The 20,325-nt window shown below is 41.8% G+C and overlaps 1 protein-coding gene across 4 annotated transcripts in view; it reads right to left on the reverse strand.

Moving 5' to 3' along the window:
• The window catches only part of FSIP1 (fibrous sheath interacting protein 1), a 188,841-nt gene that overhangs the window by 24,336 nt on the left and 144,180 nt on the right, over positions 1-20,325 (reverse strand). Inside the window, exon 11 of one of the 4 annotated variants that reach the window (XM_055278661.2) lies at positions 14,188-14,503. The exons of the other annotated variants lie outside the window; for them this stretch is intronic. Coding sequence (XP_055134636.1) covers positions 14,483-14,503 — 21 coding nt within the window. The 3' untranslated portion in view covers positions 14,188-14,482. Of the gene's footprint in view, positions 1-14,187; positions 14,504-20,325 lie in introns of those variants that run through there. 4 annotated transcript variants of the gene reach the window in all.

The raw sequence follows: 20,325 nt of genomic DNA on the forward strand, positions 1-20,325 counted from the left end.
AGGCAAGGCTGTAAACAGGAAAGTGAGTCAGCTCCCAGGTCAGCAGCCAGGAGGCTCAGTGGACAGAATAATACTGAGTGTGAAGTAGGTCAAGGCAAACAGCTCTGAAGCGAGGTCGTGAACGTTGTGGTGGTGTGGGAAGGCCTTTTTATGTGGGGCCTGGCATGGCAAAGTCACCGTGCAGAATCAGACCCCACCCATGCCTAGGCTACCCATCTTCCCCAAACAGCTGGGTGAGGCAGGGCTTGCCTTATGGGTTTGCCTGGTGAGAGGCTGCTGTGGCCCTGGGCATTCTGTGATGGCTCTTCTCCCGTGGCCCAGGTGCCCAGGCTGGCTCCATGGCTTCAAGGATCCAAGCTTTCTGTTTCTATGTACCAGAATGAGAGAGGTGGGCTGCCAGTGGGACCCCAGTGTGTAAGTTAGGGATGAGCATGGATCGAGGGAGCTAGAAGCAGGAGGTAGGATTCTCAAGTCCTACTATTTGAAAAGGGGCTAGAAACGTGGCTTGCTGGGGACATCAGCAGAAAAGTGTGGAGGTGCTTGGTAGGAGAGCCAGACTGTGCTTTCTAACAGGGTGACTGGTGAAAAGGGACTCTAAGTTTTCATTTTGTGAGACAATTACCATTTGAGGATTGCCAACAGTAGCTGTTTTCTAGCAGTAGAGACAGCAAGTCCACTTGGATCAGATGCCCTTTGTTCTGAGCAAGTCGCCGGAATGGCCCTGTTATCACATGTCTATCACTTCCTTTCCCGAAACAAGTCTGGGGCCCAGCTCTACAGCTGGAGGGGGCCTGGCACCCCTGCCCCAAACTCCCAGCTAAAAAAGCCTGGCCAGGAGATAAGGTGCACAGATTTGCATAAAGAGCCTAAAAAGGGGCTCCTGATTGAGTAGTTCTCATGCTCCGAGGGAACTGGAACCTACTCCACCCCCTACTCCAGGAAGTAGATCCAGTTTGTTACTTTAGAGCAGCTAGCTCCCACTGCTTGGCAAGACTGTTTATTGGCTATTATTAGTTATGAGTATCATTTGCATGGGTGAAGGCCTTCTGTACTCTCAGTTTGATGATGCCTATTTTTACTGTGTAGATATAAGTTGGGTCAAGGAAGGTTGTGATGGGGTCAGTAGTCAAGAAGGCCACTAGCTATTTAAATACCTTAACCTCCAATGGATTCAGATTAACCCTCACCCTCTTGCAGGAAATCGGCTGATAGATGAGTCACATTGGAGAAATCTGGTATAAATGAAACTTAAAGAACTTATGTATGCCCACAGGGGTCTCTAGAACTTTAAATACTTTGCTTGATATCATCTAAACTTCACAATTGAAGAGAAGGTATCCTCAGAACTCTGTCTCTGGGATCTTCAACATGTGTCTTCTGTGTTGAGCTGGCCTGAAGATGGAGGTGCTGTGTCTGTAAAGGATCTTCCCAAACAGGGGTTCATTTAAGGCCAGGTCAGGGGAGTATCCAACACCCTCCACCTTGTACTGGTGCTGAAAGAAGGTGGAGATGTGGCATGGCCTGGAAGTTAGTACCTGGCCTTGCACAGCCTGCCCATAGGTCAGTGATATGGTTTGGCTCTGTGTCCCCACCCAAATCTTATCTCAGATTGTAATCCTCATGTGCTGAGGGAGGGATCTAGTGGGAGGTGACTGGAACACAGGGGTGGTTTCCCCCACACTGTTCTTGCGATAGTGAGAAAGTTCTCACAAGATCTGATGGTTTTAAAAGTGACAGTTTCCCCCGTGTGCTCTCTCTCTTGCCTGCGGCCATGTAAGATGTGCCTCTGCCTTCTGCCATGATCCTAAGTTTCCTAAGGCCTCCCCAGCCATTTGGAACTGGGAGTCAATTAAACCTCTTTTCTTTATAAATTACCCCATCTCAAGTAGCATTTTTACAGCAGTGTGAAAATGGATGAATACAATTAGACAAGGCTTCAGGTACCAGGACTTCTGCTTTCCAGAGACATGAGCCTTAATATTTGATCAGTGCCACGATCACCAGCAGCTCCTCTGCCTCTTATTGTGAGAAGCATCTCACTAGTGTAGCACTATCTGGACCCTGCCCCCTCACCCCAATCAGAGAGAACACTCAGCTAGGCCCCACCCATATAAGAGAGAGCCCTCAAAAAGATGCTCAACCCTGGGAACTGGAAAAGAAAACTGAGTATTTCCTTACATGGCCAAGAAGTTTCCCAGCAGCATACACAAGTCAAAGGGCCAAGCTGCACTGACATTACACTGCTCAACATGACTGGATTCAGATTACCCATCATCCAGACCTGTGCACTTGCCTGCCGCCAGGCTGAGCACTTGCCTGCTGCCAGGCTGAGCAGATCTAACATGGCCTGTGCTGCTCTCACAGGTGTAGACCTGGATGTCACTTCAGATGCCACTGCTATGGCCCCTCAAGTCACCCATGGGTACATCAAGCCCCTCTTGGCTCCTTCCCAGGATTTCCTGTCTATTGCTGATGAGGTGCGAGTTGCTAATAAGGTGTGGGATGGTCAGCTGGCCACTTCTAGGCTTGTACAAACCAGAAGTGCAAGAGAATTCATGCCCCTTGGGGCAGACTTTGACCAAGGGGAGGCAGTGAAGGAGTTACTTTCCCCCAGAAGGACTCCCTGAAATGCAGTCACCCACATGGCATCTCTCTGCATATGTCCCACAAGTCACCCACATGGTATCTCTCTGCATATGTCCCACAAGTCACCCACATGGCATCTCTCTTCATATGTCCCACAAGTCACCCACATGGCATCTCTCTGCATATGTCCCACAAGTCACCCACATGGCATCTCTCTGCATATGTCCCACAAGATCAAACAATCAGCTGTACTTGCTAGCAAGCAGTAGTCAGGTCAATGATACAGGTCTTATATTTACTCTCTTTCTTTGCTTCACTTCTCTTGTTCCCCACTTCTATTTCTCTGGTGATGCTTTTACTAATGAAGTGGCAGCATATATACTTTTGCCTCAGGCCCCGCTGCTCCACACTAAGATACAATAAGCAACAGCTTCCAAGTCAGGGCTGGGCAGGGCTCTGAAGGGGGCAACTCGAACCAAACAGAGTGGGCCTGGAAGCACAGGGTCAGCAGCTCCAACCAGCCTCTGTAGACTGTCAACAAGGCTCACATGCTAGCACTGGCTGGGTGCAGGTACTGCAGGATTATGGCCAGCACTGTCAACGCCATAGGAGATAGGAGGCAAAGTGATGCTTCAGGATCCTTGGGGCTAATGGCTTAATAGGTGGTTTCTACTGGCAGAGCTGGGACCAGAGCAGCAGAGTACTGTCCAAGAAGGCTGAGTCAAAGGAGAAAATCCTTTGGAGGCCTAGGATTTGCCCAGGGCAGCCAGAGGCAGCACTACTAGAGGGAGAATATGAATTGGAGCCAGGGGGAGAAAGCCAAGGTCACGGCTTAGGTTGGAGTGTCGAGATAAACAGAAAGAATGACAAGCATGAGGTATAAAAGAGGTCACGGCATGTTGTTCAGTGCCAAGGCATGTCCACTGCGAAGATGTAGGAGGCCTGCTTTCATTCTGGATGGGCAGAGTGTAAGACCAGGCCAGGGGGCTAAAAGGAGTGAAGCAGGAGAAGACTCTAAAAGCCACTGAGGAATCAAAATGAGGTGCAAGTTGAGCCATGCACATGTGTGACATTCCTTCACATCTTAGACGCATCTCCAGCACACTATCTTTAAGTTATTTCCTCGTGGCATTTTATACTCCATTTGGGAAAGCCTCTCAAGTTAAGTGTTCCTTAAGCTTGCACACTCTCTCTCTGAAAGCAATAGAAAGCCCCAGAGGGAGAGGAAATACCCTTACCAACAGCAGAGCTTAGCAAGGGGAGGCTGACATTTCTAACTTTAGATTCCTGCTCTCTCACTCCCCAGCTGTTTGGTATTGGGCAAATCACTTAACCTTTCAAAGTCTCAGATTTCTAGTCAGTAGAGTAAAAATACTAACAACTAGCTGACTCCAAACAACTATTGGGAGGAATATTAACAAGCAACAATTTGCAATAGCATGAAATACCTGCGTGAAGCTGCAAGGACCATGCCTGATGCAGACGAGGCAGGAGCTCGATCAATGTTGGAACATCAATAGCAAATCTCAGCTTCTGTCTGGAAGCTGGCAGCAGCAGCAGCAGCCAGATGGCCTCTCTCGGAAGCTGTACACTGAAGCTCGTACTTTGCAAGTTCAACTGGCCCCTACTTTGGAAGATCTCTCTTGGATACCAGGAATGGGGCTTTATGGACGATCTCACAACTAACAATTCACAGTGAGTAAGCTGTCATGTGTACTCTTGTAGATTCATGGGGCTGGGGAGGGGGTGCTACAGAGGCCATGAGATGCTGGGAGAGGGCACCCAAGAGGGAAAGGTTGGCATGTGATTGTCTGTCATCGCCCTCGGAAGGTTTATACTTCAAGGCTGACTCTATTAAGTCTTCAGCATCAGAAAGTACTGTATGTAGTAACCACAAAGTGACCAGAAAGGGGCTGGCTTCTAGATACTTTTACATTTGGTTAAAATAATCCCTGTCAGGGCACCAGGTGAGTCTTGTAAAGCGCAGGGCTGAAGCTAAGCCAGGTTCATCCCATGCTCCACACACAGGGGCACGTGCCCCATTAGTCAGTTTTTCTCTTGTTCCTCAGGCTGCCCCTCAGCCCTCTCCGCCTGCGCACACCCTCCTCAGGAAGCAAACTCTATTTCAAATGTTTACTCATTTCCTATTGCCCTCACATCAAATCCTGAGGTGTACTTCCTCACTACTGTCCCTGAGTCTAAGCAATCTAGGTCAATGTACAACTCTCTCAAGGAACAAACTCACATTTTATAGGAGCCTCGTTGAATCAGAATGACTTAACCTGAAGAGGTGATTCTAAGAATGGAATCCAAGCCCCATAGCTGGATGATAGAAAGACATTTGAAAGATATTACTTTGAGCACCCTCAAATCAGGCCACACTGGGCAAAGTTAGGCCTAGTCTGGTTCTACAAATGGTCAGTGCTGACAAATTTCATCAGATCTGATTTCCCTCCTGGGTATAAATCTAGTGCCATACAGTTAACTCCACATTTAACTTGCTAATCACAGAGAGCTTTTTCTGGTCACAAATGGGTGACTTGTAGCATTTCCCAGGGTTGAGCAAGTGCTCCTGAAGCTCTGCCCTGTCTAGACACATATCTGAAATATCTAATTACCCCTGTACCTTCTGTAGAGCACACAAAGCCCAAAGTCATTACATAAACATGAAGCTCCATATTAATATATTTGCTCAGTGAACTGTCCTTTTACATTTGCCAATCTGAATGTGAAATCATGCTACTGCTGAGAATAAGGATAATATATTGCGAATAAGAAGTTCCAAGTTGTGCTATGATCCAAATTATGAAAGTTAAATTATCTAGAGAGCAAACCAAAAAAGCTGTGTAGTGAATTGAATCCAAATTCAGAAGAATCTAAATAGCTTGATGCATATCCTCTCTTAAATGACACATTTAAATAGTTTCCCTTTCGCACAGAGCAAGAAGCTTTAAGAGAGAGATGAATCCATCCACCTCCCTCCCTGTCAGCGGGTCCCACATTAGGTGGGTGTCCAGACCAGCCCAGGTCATTAGTCAGTTGCACTGGGGGTAGGGCATGGAGTGAACAGGGCTGATAGCCCTGGACTATCTAGTATGCACCACATACAGTATTTATTCCATTTACCTCTTCCAACTACCTAGTGGGGAAAATCGGAAAATCCTTCTCCACATTGAACAGATAAGGAAACTAAGCCTCAGAGAAACTGAATGGTCCAGGGCCCAGAACTAATAAAAAAAAAAATGAAGCCAGACTATAAAGTTAGGGCCTTTTCATACTAATTGTCTTCAGATAGATGCTTAGAAGAGTTAGTTAAACTCCTTTTTCGAGGGGGAGCACCTGGCAGCAGCATGGTACCATAACATGCCCCCTCCACACTCTATCTGGCATCTGAAAATGTGATACCACAGAGCAGCCTAGTAAGGGGAGCCCCTTTCAATTCATAAATCTGAGGCAAATGTATAAACAAGAAGCCCTCACCAGTGGGTGGCGGCTGCCCTCTGTGTCTCCCAAACCTGGGGCATCAGGCTGTGCCATCCCAGTACCCTCTGCATCTACTTTCCCTGCTGGATGTAAGTTCCTCGGGCTGGGACCAGGTCCTCCTCATCTCTGTGTTCCCATACCTAGCACAGAGCCTTGGTATAAGATGCACACATGACAAAGCTTTGTTGACTACATGATGCTTTCTCCGGGTGCTCCTCCACCCTCTGCAGTGACATCGCACCCCTAAAAACTCAGTGCTCTTAGTCTGTCTCCTTACTGACCACTGGTCCTAGGCCACGGCCCATCCTAGGCCCAACTCCTCTTCTCTCCCCGATGTCTTGTTCCCTCCAGAGCATGCACTCCCCACATGACTTTGGATGACAATGGTTTAATCAATTAACAAACCTTTGTTTATGATTTGGGCACAGCAGATAGCAATGCTTTAACTCCTGGAGAGCTCCCCAATGTGAGAAACCTCAGATCCCAGCAAGGGCAGACAGACAGACAAACTGGTTGAAAGGAAGGGTGCTGGAAGTATTCTCCATATCACCCTGTATAGGCAATGACTCACCCCACCTACGGGCAAAGGCGAAGTAACGAAGACACCTCTTCCCAGACTTCATGTCCACTTACCATGGAAAAAATGCTTCAGATTTGCAAAAATGCCCAAGCGCAATAAAAAGCCTGCATTCTGGGCCTATTGCTATGATATTGACTACAAGTCTGACATAGAGGTTTAATTTGGTCTGCTGTGAAAATAGAACCGAATAATAATCACAGTCTTTGATTGTGGTTAGGTTTAATTATAGAAACCTATTCAAGTACATATATATTAATAGAAAGCCTCACAAACATGGCAGAAAACCATTGCTATTCATAAGTATTTACAGGGAAAGCTCTTCTTATTTACTTTATTTAAATAAATATTTCAAATCAGCAAACCAAAAAAGAGCCCCCACCTTTCATGTGAACATTTTCTAATCATGTCATGTGAATATTTTCTCCTTTGATTTCCAATGAGCTAGCACAAGCTCTGGCCTCTGCACTAGATGGTGGTGCTGAGTCACTTATATAGAATGGAATTATGGATTATATAAAGACTGACAAGTACAACAAATGTTCAATGTGGTGGTTGTCGGAAACATCACCTAATTAAATATGCTAAAATATTTTGGCTGAAAAATTGTTTTAAATCTTCACATTTTTATACCTTCTGATTTTCTTTGTTGTTGTTGTTGAGACAGGGTCCGGCTCTGTCACCCAGGCTGGAGTGCAGTGGCTCAATCTTGGCTCACTACAACCTCCACCTGCCGGGCTCAAGCTATTCTCCCACCTAGCTTCCCAAGTAGCTGGGACTACAGATACGCACCACCATGCCCGGCTAATTGTTTAATTTTTTTGTAGAGATGGGGTTTTGCCATGTTGCGCAAGCTGGTCTTGAATTCCTGAGCTCAAGCAATCCTCCCACCTCAGCCTCTCCAAAGTGCTGGGATTACAGGCGTGAGCCACTGCGCCTGGCAACTTCTGATTTTGTAATATAGAAATAACTGTCTTGGCCAGGCGTGGTGGCTCAAGCCTGTGATCCCAGCACTTTGGCAGGCCGAGGAGGGTGGATCATGAGGTCAGGAGGTCAAGACCATCCTGGTCAACATGGTGAAACCCTGTGTCTACTAAAAATACAAAACTTAGCTGGGCGTGGTGACGTGTGCCTGTAATCCCAGCTACTCAGGAGGCTGAGGCAGGAGAATCGCTTGAACCAGGGAGTCAGAGGTTGCAGTGAGCCGAGATCGGCCACTGCACTCCAACCTGGTGACAGAGTGAGACTCTGTCTCAAAAAAAATAAATAAATAACTGTCTTTGGAAGTCAGACAAAATAATGAACAGCCTTTATTTCCTTTTAATCTAATTTCAAATTAATGTTTTAACTTCAAGTAGGCAGGGCAAAAACACAATTTCTCTCAAATCGGGTAATAAGAATTAATTGAAGGGTGATAGGTCGAAATACAAGGAGCATAAAAATGAAAACAAAGATGTGGATTCAGAATTGTGCTTCCCTTTGCTAGATATAAATTTCACTCCTATAATTATCATTTTTAATGTCCAAAATCTTCCCCACATAGGCTATACTTTTTTTTTTGAGATGGAATCTTGCTATCACCAGGCTGGAGTGCAGTGGCGTGATCTCGGCTCACTACAACCTCCCCCTCCCGGGTTCAACCATTCTCCTGTCTCAGCCTCCCAAGTAGCTGGGACTATAGGCACGCACCATTGCGTCCAGCTAATTTTTGTATTTTTAGTAGAGATGGGGTTTCACCATGTTGGCCAGGATGGTCTCGATCTCACCTCACGATCTGCCTGCCTCTACCTCCCAAAGTGCTGGGATTACAGGCATGAGCCACTGCGCTTGGCCTGGCTACACTTTTTAAATGTCCAAACAATTAATTAACTTAATCTAGTTTTTTTTAATTCATAAAATGCATTACTTAACTGAATTCAACAGTTAATTAAGCCAGGTGACTTCTTCATGACTGACCTGTTAAAATCAATTTTGCATTTATAAATTACCATGAACCTATTAATGCATAGTATAATTACTGTATTATAACTAACTTCTACATTAAAACTTGCAATATGGACTGTGAAGCCAGTGGAGAGGAAAATCTTTAGACGTAGTTAATTGAATAAATATATAAATTTGAAGATTTATTAGGGATTTAAACATTGTTTCAAAACTGAAGCCATCACATACTATTATTCTAATTTATTTCAACCTACAGTTCATATTTAAATGCTATATATTAAAATGTTGTAATAGATGCTGATTATAGCATCTTCATGTAAACTGAAACACCAGACTTTGCTGCCATACATACTGGACAATAGGTGAAAAAACTCCAACAGCAGAGTAAACCAACAACATTCCTAAAAGATCTAAAGATTCTCACAGCCTCCAAATTTGCAGATACAGAAACCTACATATAGGCCCTCAGTTCTTCCACAAGCTCCACCACCCATCTACCAGCACCTGTACCAAGTGCCCCACCATCCCCCATGTCACTAGACGGACTCCCTGTGCTCCTCTTGATGGCTGGTCCCTCTACCTGCACACTAGAGACCACTTTGTCTTGCCTACTCAAGGTCATTGCTTTGGCAATCTCCCCACTCTCTTTTGCATCACCGCTTTCCCCCATCTACTGGACTTTTCCCATGAGCATACAAAAAGCTGCTATTCTCCAATATTAAGGAAAAGCCCTCTTTTAATCCCATTCCTCTCTCTGCCCACCACTGCATTTCTCTTACTTTCTTTACAACAAAATTTCTTAAAATAGTTGGTCTTACTATCACCAAATCCCTCTCCTTCTATTGTCTCTTAAACTCAACCCAAACAGGGTTTAGTCCACCATTCCATTAAAACTGCTCTTGTCTGTGGTACCAATGCCCTGCACATTTCTACAGCAGCTGTTCATTCTCAGCCTCCATCTTACCGGACCTCTCAGCAGTGTATATAACACAGCTGAACACTCTTCACCTGGCAACATCTGGATAGAGCATACTATACATTTCATAACTCAGCCCTATTTGTCAATGTAACTTTCTACTTTGATTTATCCAGCAATTTCATTTTTTGGCCAAGAACTGTAAGTTTCTCAAACCATTTTCCCCTTTCTTCATTGTCTTCACCACACTAGCATGTGACCTGTTTAGAACTACTGCTCAGAACAAAATGAAGTGTCTAAAACACAGTGATCATTACTGTGAAAATGGTGAGGCACAGAGAATGAAGCTTCACTGTCACGCAGACGCCATGTCTCCTTTCCACTAGTACATGTGCATCTTACACCAAGACATCAATGGTACCTAATATATCTTACTCCCAGGATCCTATGAGCACAATGTCACAATATATTGGACTAACATTGTGCCCTGTGTGACAACCTTGCATACAAAACGGTAACACAGAGCCAAAAAGAAGATAGAGGCCTAAAAGCAAGGCAATGAAGTTATTCTGCTGCCCCTATGAGGTACAAGCGAACTGTTTATTCTCTGCTTATGTGCCTTTAGTAAAAAAAGCACTGGGCTGGGCGCGGCGGCTCACGCCTGTAATCCCAGCACTTTGGGAAGCCGAGGCGGGTGAATCACAAGGTCAGAAGATCGAGACCATCCTGGCCAACATGGTGAAACCCCGTCTCTACGAAAAATACAAAAATTAGCTGGAGCATGGTGGTGCACGCCTATAATCCCAGCTACTTGGGAGGCTGAGGCAGGAGAATCGCTTGAACCAGAGAGTCGGAGGTTGCAGTGAGCTGAGATCATGCCACTGCACTCCATCCTGGCGACAGAGAGAGAGTCTGTCTCAAAAAGAAAAAAGCATTTGCCAGATAGATACATGCATACCAAAGATCAAGGCATGTGTTTAGTTACTAGAAACTGTATCCTGAACAGGACACATGTTCCAGTAATCTCTGTAAGGTCTCCATATTTCCATTTCCCCAGTTACTCTAGTAAGTACGCTCAGGTCTCTTTCAAAGGGCCAGATCTAGCAAGTTCTTGACCTTAGTTCCATGTAAGGGATGTTGGGCTTATGAACTGACCTGTCTGGGAACAATCAGATGAGGGACTATGATTTCCTATTGTAATAGCTTAAATCAAGCCTCCATTTGCCAGAAGACCCAGAGTTTTTTGGTTGTAAAAATCAGGTGGCATAGCTAAGCACCTATCCATTTCAGTCACAGGAATCCCATTATCAGTAGCCATTCCCAAAGATTCCTGGTCATCCTGATTAAATACCCATCCTGCTGCCTATTATGGAAGCCATGCTGCCTACCCACCTTGCCTTCTGATGGTAAGGTGCCACTGCTTAAGCTCTATTACCCCAGGATCCTAATATCCCTAGCAAGATTAGGGAGTCCCATTTCAGTGGTACTATACTTCACAAGCATCAGAGGTCTACAGAGAACAGCCAAATTTTTTTTTTCCAATGAAGCCAGTTGGTCCCTCCTCACTGTATCTGTTAGGCTCTTGTTGAAGAGCATCTCATCAGGACCCTCTCAAGGAAAACAATTGGAATACAGATCTCCATACCCATGATATATCCCCTCCAACAATATTATCTCCCTAAGTGCTTGGACGTCTTGCTCTTATAGTAGTACACGACAGAATTTCTAGCAGCTTATTGGTGCCACAGTCCCAGTTTTGGTCAACCAGACAAGAAAACATAAATAGATCAATGCCATCTATTTATGCTAGTACACTGAATTCAGAACCTCTGGTTAAGTGCTCTCATAGCAATAAATTCAAGCCATCTAAAGTGGTATTTTTCTCTATTTGACCTAAAACTTTCAAAATCCATTACCGTACATATTCCCCCAGAATATTTTTCAGTATCAATTGGGAAAGTCTTGCAACTTTTTAGCACCATAAGCTATCACCTCCTACCTTTGACTTTGTCATTGGTGTTTTAAGGTATTCTGGGATCTAAGTTTAGTTACACGTCTGGGAGTAGGGCAGAAGGAGAACTGACCTACCTTTGTAATGCAACTCCTTCAGATGGCAGAAAATTCCATCAAGACACGAATAGCCTCATCAGAGAAGGCCACAGGGCTGCTCCAACTGGCAAGGGTGGGTTGATGGACTTCAGGGATTCAGGGTGCCCTGAATTCACCAAATCCTACCATATCCCCTGTTCTAGTTCTCAGAGTCCCACTGTTTCTCTAAATACCCAAACCAAATACCAAAATAAGGGACCTAGCTGTGAATTCAAATGACATCCTTAGTTGACAACTTGCATTACTGCATTTGGCTTTTGACTTTTTAACCCTGAAAGAGTTACAAAATAAATTTGTAATATATATAGTACAAAAGAGATTCTTTTAGTGTACTCATAGAAAGTCCCTATTTTTCAATCCATCCTTAGGTAAGAATATTTAGGAATTTGAGCTTATATTCCCTTTCTTTAAGCCGTCTGCCACCATTACATGGAGCCATCACAACAGCCCAGTTTTTCAAGTCCTCATTCCTATGCAATTGTTGCATGGAAGTCCCTACTTGGTTCCCAAAAGGTTTTCTTTCAACTAGCAATTCATTCTAGAAGTTCACAGATGATTTATTTGCTAATTTTCCACCAAATGTTATGGGGTGTCAGTCTTATCCCTTATGCAGCTGGATTTTTCACTATCTTCAGCTCCAACTAACCCAGACAACCAATTCCAGCTTCCCCCAATTTTTCTGTGGTTCTATTTCCTGGAACCATTCCTGGTTTCAAACTCCCTATCAATCTAGGTTCTTACTTACAAATAACAGAAATAACAAAACAAAGACTGGCTGCTTTAAGCAGAAATTGAATTAATTGAAATGATGGTGGATATTCCCACATAATCACTGAGAAGGCTATGGAAGGTACTGGAAAACAATCAGGAACAATAGTAGGCTACCCAATCACAACCAAAATCATGCCACAGAATTTAACGCCGCTCCTTCCACTGGACCACTCAGCTAGCTAGCTGAGCTAACTACACCAGCATCAGGAGCAGAGACCGGATGCGACTGCTGGAACTGCCACCACTGCCACTTCAGTAAACTGATGTTTCTATCATCACTGCACACAATGAGTAGACCATCACCCATTCTGTGTGGTCTGTCCATTAGTACCGAGTGGGTATGCCTGATAGGCTAGGTCTGGCACATGTCCTGTAGCCAAGGTGGCTGGGATACTGAATAGTGGAACTTCCTAGATTCAATGATGAGAGGCAAGCTCTGAATCCTGCTAAGATTCACAAACTGGGGAACTTCCCAAACAAGGCAAGAGAAATCATATGGAAGGCAACCAGGAAAAAAAAAAAAAAAAGACAAATACCCCTGTAGGTATCTTCTTGGTATTTTGGGGAAGCATCATTACAGAAAAAGAAGACGGATTTTTATGTGAGCCAAAGTTGGAAAATTTTCATGCTAAGGGAAAAACAGAATGTTGCAAAAGTTTCATTTATTTGTAGGTGTTTTGCAACTATGGCAGTTTGGAATATTTTATAGGGAATAAAAAGAAAGCAAGTAAAGGGAAGAGACTCCCTTGAGTTTCACCATGCAAATTAGAGAATCTGGAAATAATACTCTCGATCCCTCATTCTTTTTTCTGCCCTCAATAAGGCTGATTCAGAAAAAGTATTTATAATATCTGTTAGGATTTCCCAAGAATATTGTAAAATTCTACAAGGACCTACAAGAGAACATTTGCTACCAATTAGAATGGATCTGAGCATCAAAGAACAGAAAAATTCTTATAATAACCTGATTTCACACTTCCCATTAAGCATGTTTGAGTACATTATAGCAAAGCATGTTAAAGCAACCTGCCCTCCAAAAAGTGCAGCTAAGAGGAGAACCAATGGAGCAACACTGGAGAACCAGAAATCTAATTCTAGGAGAACGACAGGAAATGTGTGAGTGGCCAAAGGAATTAGTGAGTACTCAGTGATTTTAGACGCTTTGCCATTGGTGAGGAGCAGGGAAGTTCTTTCTCCTTGTTAAAAAAAGAGGATCTGGAAGCTATGGAAACACACGGTGATTTCTCATCTTAAGCAGGTATGTAGTCTTCTCTCTTGCTACAATCTTCAGAGTATTATATAAGTATTTTAATTTATCCATTTGTTAGCATTTGGATATATGCATCCATTTCACTGTGTGTGTTTTGACAACAAACATCTAGAAGACAAATGACTTAATAAAATGTGCTTAGATGGGCCATAAGGAGGAGTGAAAAAGAAGAAGGGAAAAGAAGATAGTAACAAGGAGGCAAAGAGGGAACCGAAGAGACTATAATATTTTCCTATTTCATGCACATGTGGGTGTGTGTGTGTGTGTGTGCATGTGTGTGTGTGGTGGGGGGCGGTTTTGCCTAGCAAATTTGCTCCATTTCAATAGAAACTTTAAACTTCAAAATTCCTTTTTTTTCTTATTTCTAAGTATAAAAGCTAATACTTATTTAAGACCCCGTGCTTTATATTAAGAAAAATATAAAGGTATACATTTAGATTTGAAATGTAGTCTATGAAACCGGAGGTATATTATGAAATCAGAAGTAATATTAAAAACAATAAAAGAAAACAAAGAGAAAAAAAGAGCAAATGGCTTTTACATAGAGGTTCAAAATTTACTGAATTCTCTTGGTTCCCAACTAACACCAAAGACGAAAGTTCACCATTTTGCTTTTTTCTGAGGCTACAGATATAGTGGTCATTGCCAAAGCTAGAAGGCCTGTGGGGGGTCCAGAGGAATTTAAGAGAAATGACTCTGAGCAGTGGAGGTGACGAAGCAGAAACAGCATTTTCCTTGTTCCTCTGACTACCTTTTTTTTCAAGTGTTTTTAACATGGCTCGTGTAGGTCTTCTTTGCAAGCCCTTGCCAGCAAGTGAAAAGCAATCTAGGAAACCACAAGCTTGGTCTGTAATTGAAACAAACAATTTTAGTTAAAGGCGATAAAAGCAGTAACAACAAAAATGGATTCGAAGTTGGTATACAAAACTCTATAATTATGTTTCTTTAAAAGGCTACAGTCAGGAACTACATACAGTATATTTTGTATAGGAACTTTGCAACACAAGTGAATATGCTAGGGTTTCTCATGAGCCCTGTGACTCTCAGAAACCTGTCTTCCAAATAGTTCTTTTGATTTTACCCTAAAGTATACAGCAGTATATGGAGAGCATTTTTACTGTTTAAAATCACAAATGCAAATAAGAACATACTGTAAAGGGTTGAGTATCCAGTAGCACACTCTGGATATCCAAAAATGTACAACAGGGAGGAACGGGGACTATTTTTTCATATAAATTCTTAACAATCTGCAAAAGGAAAAAAATGAAAGCCCACAAATAAGCAGAGCAACTTAGTTATAAAATTTTAGTCATTTCAAATTCATCTAAAAACAACAAATATAGTATTTTATTCCCACTAGACTGTAAGTCTCATTTGTACAAGAGCCAATTTTGCCTTTGCATTATTGTAATCCCAGCACCTAACAGGGTACCCAGCAAAGAGAAGATGCTCAGTAAATATTTGTTGATTAAATAAATAAATACTTAACGTGTAAAACAATAATTAAATGAATGCTTGTGTTAACCCCATGTATGTACATAACATACACTAAAACACGCTTAGGACCCAAATAATGTCAATTAACAGGCAGAGGTTGAAAGGTGAGAAAAGAGGAGAGATGAAAGCATAAAATAGAGAATTATCACTTAATCTCTGGAAATTCCTGTAAGCAGTTATCCATTGTTCATGACACCTTGAAAATTCTCATCTTTAACCTATTAGAATTCCTTCAACTGGAATAGCCACAGCAGCCTCCAGAGAGATCACTTTTTCTGGGCATAATTAATGGTCTCCTCCTTGCTCCATCATCCTAATAACATTCAATGAGGTCTCATCTGGCTGCATTAAGTTTGGGACCTCTGGTAATGTCATAGAATCAGAAAGCCTTACACATGAGCCATCTAATTCAACCTCCTTAATTCACTGATGAGGAATTTCCCAGAGGTTCTGAGTGCCTTGCCCCGCGTGGCAGCAGAAAGAAAACTTCTTTTGTTCCACAGAGTTCTGGGGTACGTGATAAAAGAAAAACTTCAGCTGAATTAAATTTAAAGGAGTTTGAGCAATGAATAATTCGCGAATTGGGCAGCCCCCAGAATCACAGCAGATTCACAAAGTCTCCAGTGCAGCCACATGGTAGAAGAAGATTTATAGACAAAAAAAAAAAAAAGGGAAACGACATACAGAAATTGGAAGGGAAGTATAGAACAGCTGGTTGGTTACAGGTCAGTGTATATGTCTTATTTGAACATAGTTTGAACATTGAGCAGTGTATGAAAGGTTGAAGTCTGGCCTCTGGCTGCTGGGATTGGCCAAGACTTGGCTATTGTTACAGGTGCATACTACTAAATTAGGTTTTCAATCTCATCTGTCTTTAAGCTAGGTTACAGTTCATCACAAGCACTCAAATATAAAAGTACAGAGTCCTTCTCAGGCCATATTTAGTTTGCTTTAACCTATGGCAAAGAATACTAAACTATACATCCCAAAAGGCTCATGGACAGAAATGATTTGTTACTGAATATAAAGATCTGTTAGACACCTGGAAATCTTTGGAGACAAAGATGCTTCAAATAGCCATAGAAGGGAATGCATAAGGAAGGTAACACATTACAAATACAAGATTTTTCTATGCCTAATTCAAACTGAAAAAAAAAAATGTTTTTTTAATTCCTGTCATTCTCCAGAGAGGAAAGCAAGAATTGTTCTCTACATCTGAGCTGTGGTATCAGCATATTACCTACCACTAGAGCACAAAAGCAAAGTTCAGGCCCTCATTTTAGAATCAACATGGGTGGCTGGTGACTGTCAATTTCACCAATGGGTAAAAACACACGACTTCCCTGGATGCCTGCCATTTGCCTCTCATCGCATAGTAACCAGCTGTATAAGTAAGCAAAAAAAATCCGCGAAACTGTTTATTGACTATAATTAGCAGGGTTTATGGTATTTGAAAGCAAATAAGCGCTATGACAAATATAATAAAATATGATGCATAAAAATGATGTAAAACCGACTTGATGTTCTATCTGACTTTCCAATGAAAGTTGTTTTCCTGGTTTACCTGATGAAATGTTTCAGAGGTTCATTGAATGAACTATGAGTCATAGCCTCAAGTCTCTGGTTGCCACTTTACCATTTACATGATTTAAGGCCAAAATCTGCTCTCCTTCCAATGTCATAACAAAACTGCACAAGACTATAACACAAGCCTCACCACCCATATCCTAGAGCTTTGCAGCAACCAGCAAATGTAAAAACAGAAAACACCGGAGCTCTAAACAGATTACGCAGCTGCTGTGTAAATTTACAGCAGTCTACAAGCCTTCATAATATTAGTAATATTTATAAAATTATTAAGCAGTCCTTGATTATAGTGTATTATAGAAATGCAAATTGCAGTCACAAGAATAGGATGTGGGTTGGGACTCTTGAAATCAACCTTCATTTTTTGACCTGACATTTGATACTTTGCTATAAAGCCTCCAATTTGAATGTTCTACTTGTCAGAGTTAATGAAACTGAAATGAGTCACAGATACTATCTATGACTCATATTATTATAATATCACAATTATATAATACTGCAAGTATTCATGGTGCAAAAAAGAATGCCATAGGACAAAAGAACTTCCCTGTAGATCCAGTCATCACAATGAATAAAGCCCTAAGCATGCTTGCTAATTTTAATGGGACAGAAGAGTCTCAATGCAAGTTTCCCCTCTCCCACCCCTGTTTTTTATTTAATTATTTTTAACCTGCTTCTGGTCCAAGAAACCATTTCCTAGCCTGGAGTGCTAGGCATTTACTAATGGCCTTTCCAGCAGGGCTGACATACATGAGTGGCTGTCTCCAGCTCACTCACAGACTTGGGGGCGGCTCTTAGCAGCCTGTTTCTACCTGAGGGTCTTTGTATTTAACTGAATTCTTTAGTGACAGGGATCTGCAGAATAAAGAATGCTGCATGGGGTAGGAATGCACACACGTGTTTTCAGCTGCTTCATATTCAGGCCTGCTGTGACTCAGCTTACAAGATCAAAGTTATAAACTCATTTTTCATTTCTTAAGGGAAAATGTCTCAGTAAAAGTAAGAAAACCTGAAACCTTTTTTCAAGGAAGATATGACACAAACTTTCAAAGTTTTTTTGTTTGTTTCGTTTTGTTTGTTTTGCTAAGTAATGGTCAGTATCACGAGATGACATCCATGAAGCTCCACTAGTGACTCTAAAATTATATATAAGTTGATTCCTATGGTAAAGTGTATAAACTCACTGGTTATTGTCATTGTGTTCATCCACCTTCATTGAGCATATCTCTAAAACAATGTTGTACTACAATTTTTTCCCAGGAGTTTTAGAGAGAAAATAAAATTCCTCTAACGGAGACAGTTTCTTGACACAATTGTTCAGTCCTCAAAGCACTTCATTATTAGGTGGTAGCCATACATTTGAATCAATAAATTCATATTCAGACTCTGCCTTCAGAGAAAATCCCGTAGCAGTATAATTAATCCTTTGCACCCAAGGTTTAAAATGTGGCAGAATAATAGCATCATTTTTAGGCACTGGCAGAGCAGAATTAAGTTCAATAAAAAGTGGGAAAGATAAAAGGAAAAAAAGGAAGATCCAACATATGAAGTGGCTGCTATTTTATTTCAACATTGCTTATATGTTTAGGAAAATATTTAAAAGATGAGTAGACAAGAATGAAATGATGTATCCCAAGAAGTTTGTTTCCTTCTTACAGGTTTCAAAATTGAAATTGTTAGAGAAAATGAAAAATGAGTTTTTAAGTGTTGAGAGTAATTCTAGAAAATGTTTGTGCACACAAAGCCTGACTAGACCTATTCCAGATGATGTTCTTATCTGGAGCTTCCCAGCTAGGTTAATGCGGGCATTGCCAAATCCTGAGGTACCTAAAAGGAGTTGTCAGAGAAAAGTTAATACAAAAATAAAAGATGGAGAAACAAATAATATAGACTGTTTTCTTATCAGAAATAAGCCTGCCAACTACCCATTAGAGACTGGTTAATACTTGTGAGTCTCAAATTGCCTGAACTTATTCTGGAGCTTCTAGACATATCTGGGGAAATTGAGACAACGTACTTCTTTCTTTTTGTAAAAAAACAGTAGGTGTTACCCAAACAAGTGGGAACATCAAGTCTGGTCTTTATTTCTGAGGTTGCCTGCAAGTTGCTACATTCGTAACAAAAGTGCCTTTGCAATTTACTCTTCAGCATATATTATTTCATAAGCAAGGTACTCAAATTGAATCTCAGCTTCAAAACTTAGAATCAATCACATTTTTCAACCTTCCAGTTTAGTTTTGGTATGACTGGAAAATTCTGCAATGCTAAGGAAGTGTGCCAACCATAAATTAAAATAACATCTGAATGTACCCTACATAGTTTATAAGCCTACAAAGGACCTAACGTCATGAGGTTTATGAGTAACAAACCTTGGTGACAGTAATTTTCCTTAGCTGAAACTCTGTCACTTAAGATAGTCTGTGAGACATCCAGTTACTCTTTGAGATTTCTCATCAGTCTTTTAGTATTTTAAAAACTCAATTTCTGAAATTACGCCTATACGGTCGATCCCTCCAAACACATCTCCGTCCTGAAATTTCATGCTCCTCACAGCTGAATGCCTGCGACTGTCCCAAACACTTCCCCTCGCTACAGGAAAATGCATTAACCTCCAGCTGCCCGGCCGAGTGTGCCATGTCCATATCAATTAGGCTTGAGCATTTAAAACGGCTGTTCCTGAGGTGATTAATGACTGCAAATGAGAAGACCTTTCGTTTCCCGGGGACAGGTCACCCCAGACCCTGTGTTATCGCCACCAGTCAAGGCGTCCTGCTGAACCAGGCTGCCATGCATCCCCTTTCCAGCCCATTTATCAGTCAAACCTGCCAGGATGATTCTTTTCAGGTGTGCATCTGAGACACGAGGGGAGAGACCTTTGTTTTAATTGCCCATGGTTTGCTTTATGGTCTCCAGGAACTCATGAGAACTTTTGCCAAAGTAGTTTCAAATTCAGAAGCTGGGACAAATGAGCATCTCCACCAGGGACCAGAAGCAATATCTAGACACACAATGTTCAAAAGCACTTTTCAGCACTGTGATTTACAGGCAAGTACTGAAAAAAAAAAAAACTTAGCCAAGAGGACTTTTTGAATTTGTAACTAAAGGTAAACCTGTTTTATAGCTGGCTTCTCATTGTTCAGGAAATTCCAAGGCCAGCTGCCATCAAAGGTTGAGAAAATAAAATGATTTAATTCAAGTTTTCAAATTGCTCATGTAAAATGGTATTCCATTTGTCATCCAGGTATAAGTGAGCTGAACAATCATCAGGCAGTTATAGTCAAAAGAAACTTTTCAGAACAAAGCTGTCATTAAGAGATATAAAAACATTTATCCAAAGAAGATATAACAATGGCCAACAGCTATGTGAAAAAGTGCTCAAAATCACTAATTATGAGGGAAACGCAAATCAAAACCACAATGAGATCTCACCTCATGCCTGTTAGTATAACTGTTATCAAAAAGACAAGAGATAACAAGTATTGATGAGGGTATGGAGAAAAGAGAAACTTTCTACATTCTATATACTACATTACATACTATATAATGTAGATTGTATGTATTATATAGTATGTAATGTATGTAGAT

Source organism: Symphalangus syndactylus, chromosome 5 (assembly GCF_028878055.3).
Source record: "Symphalangus syndactylus isolate Jambi chromosome 5, NHGRI_mSymSyn1-v2.1_pri, whole genome shotgun sequence".
NCBI lineage: Eukaryota > Metazoa > Chordata > Mammalia > Primates > Hylobatidae > Symphalangus > Symphalangus syndactylus.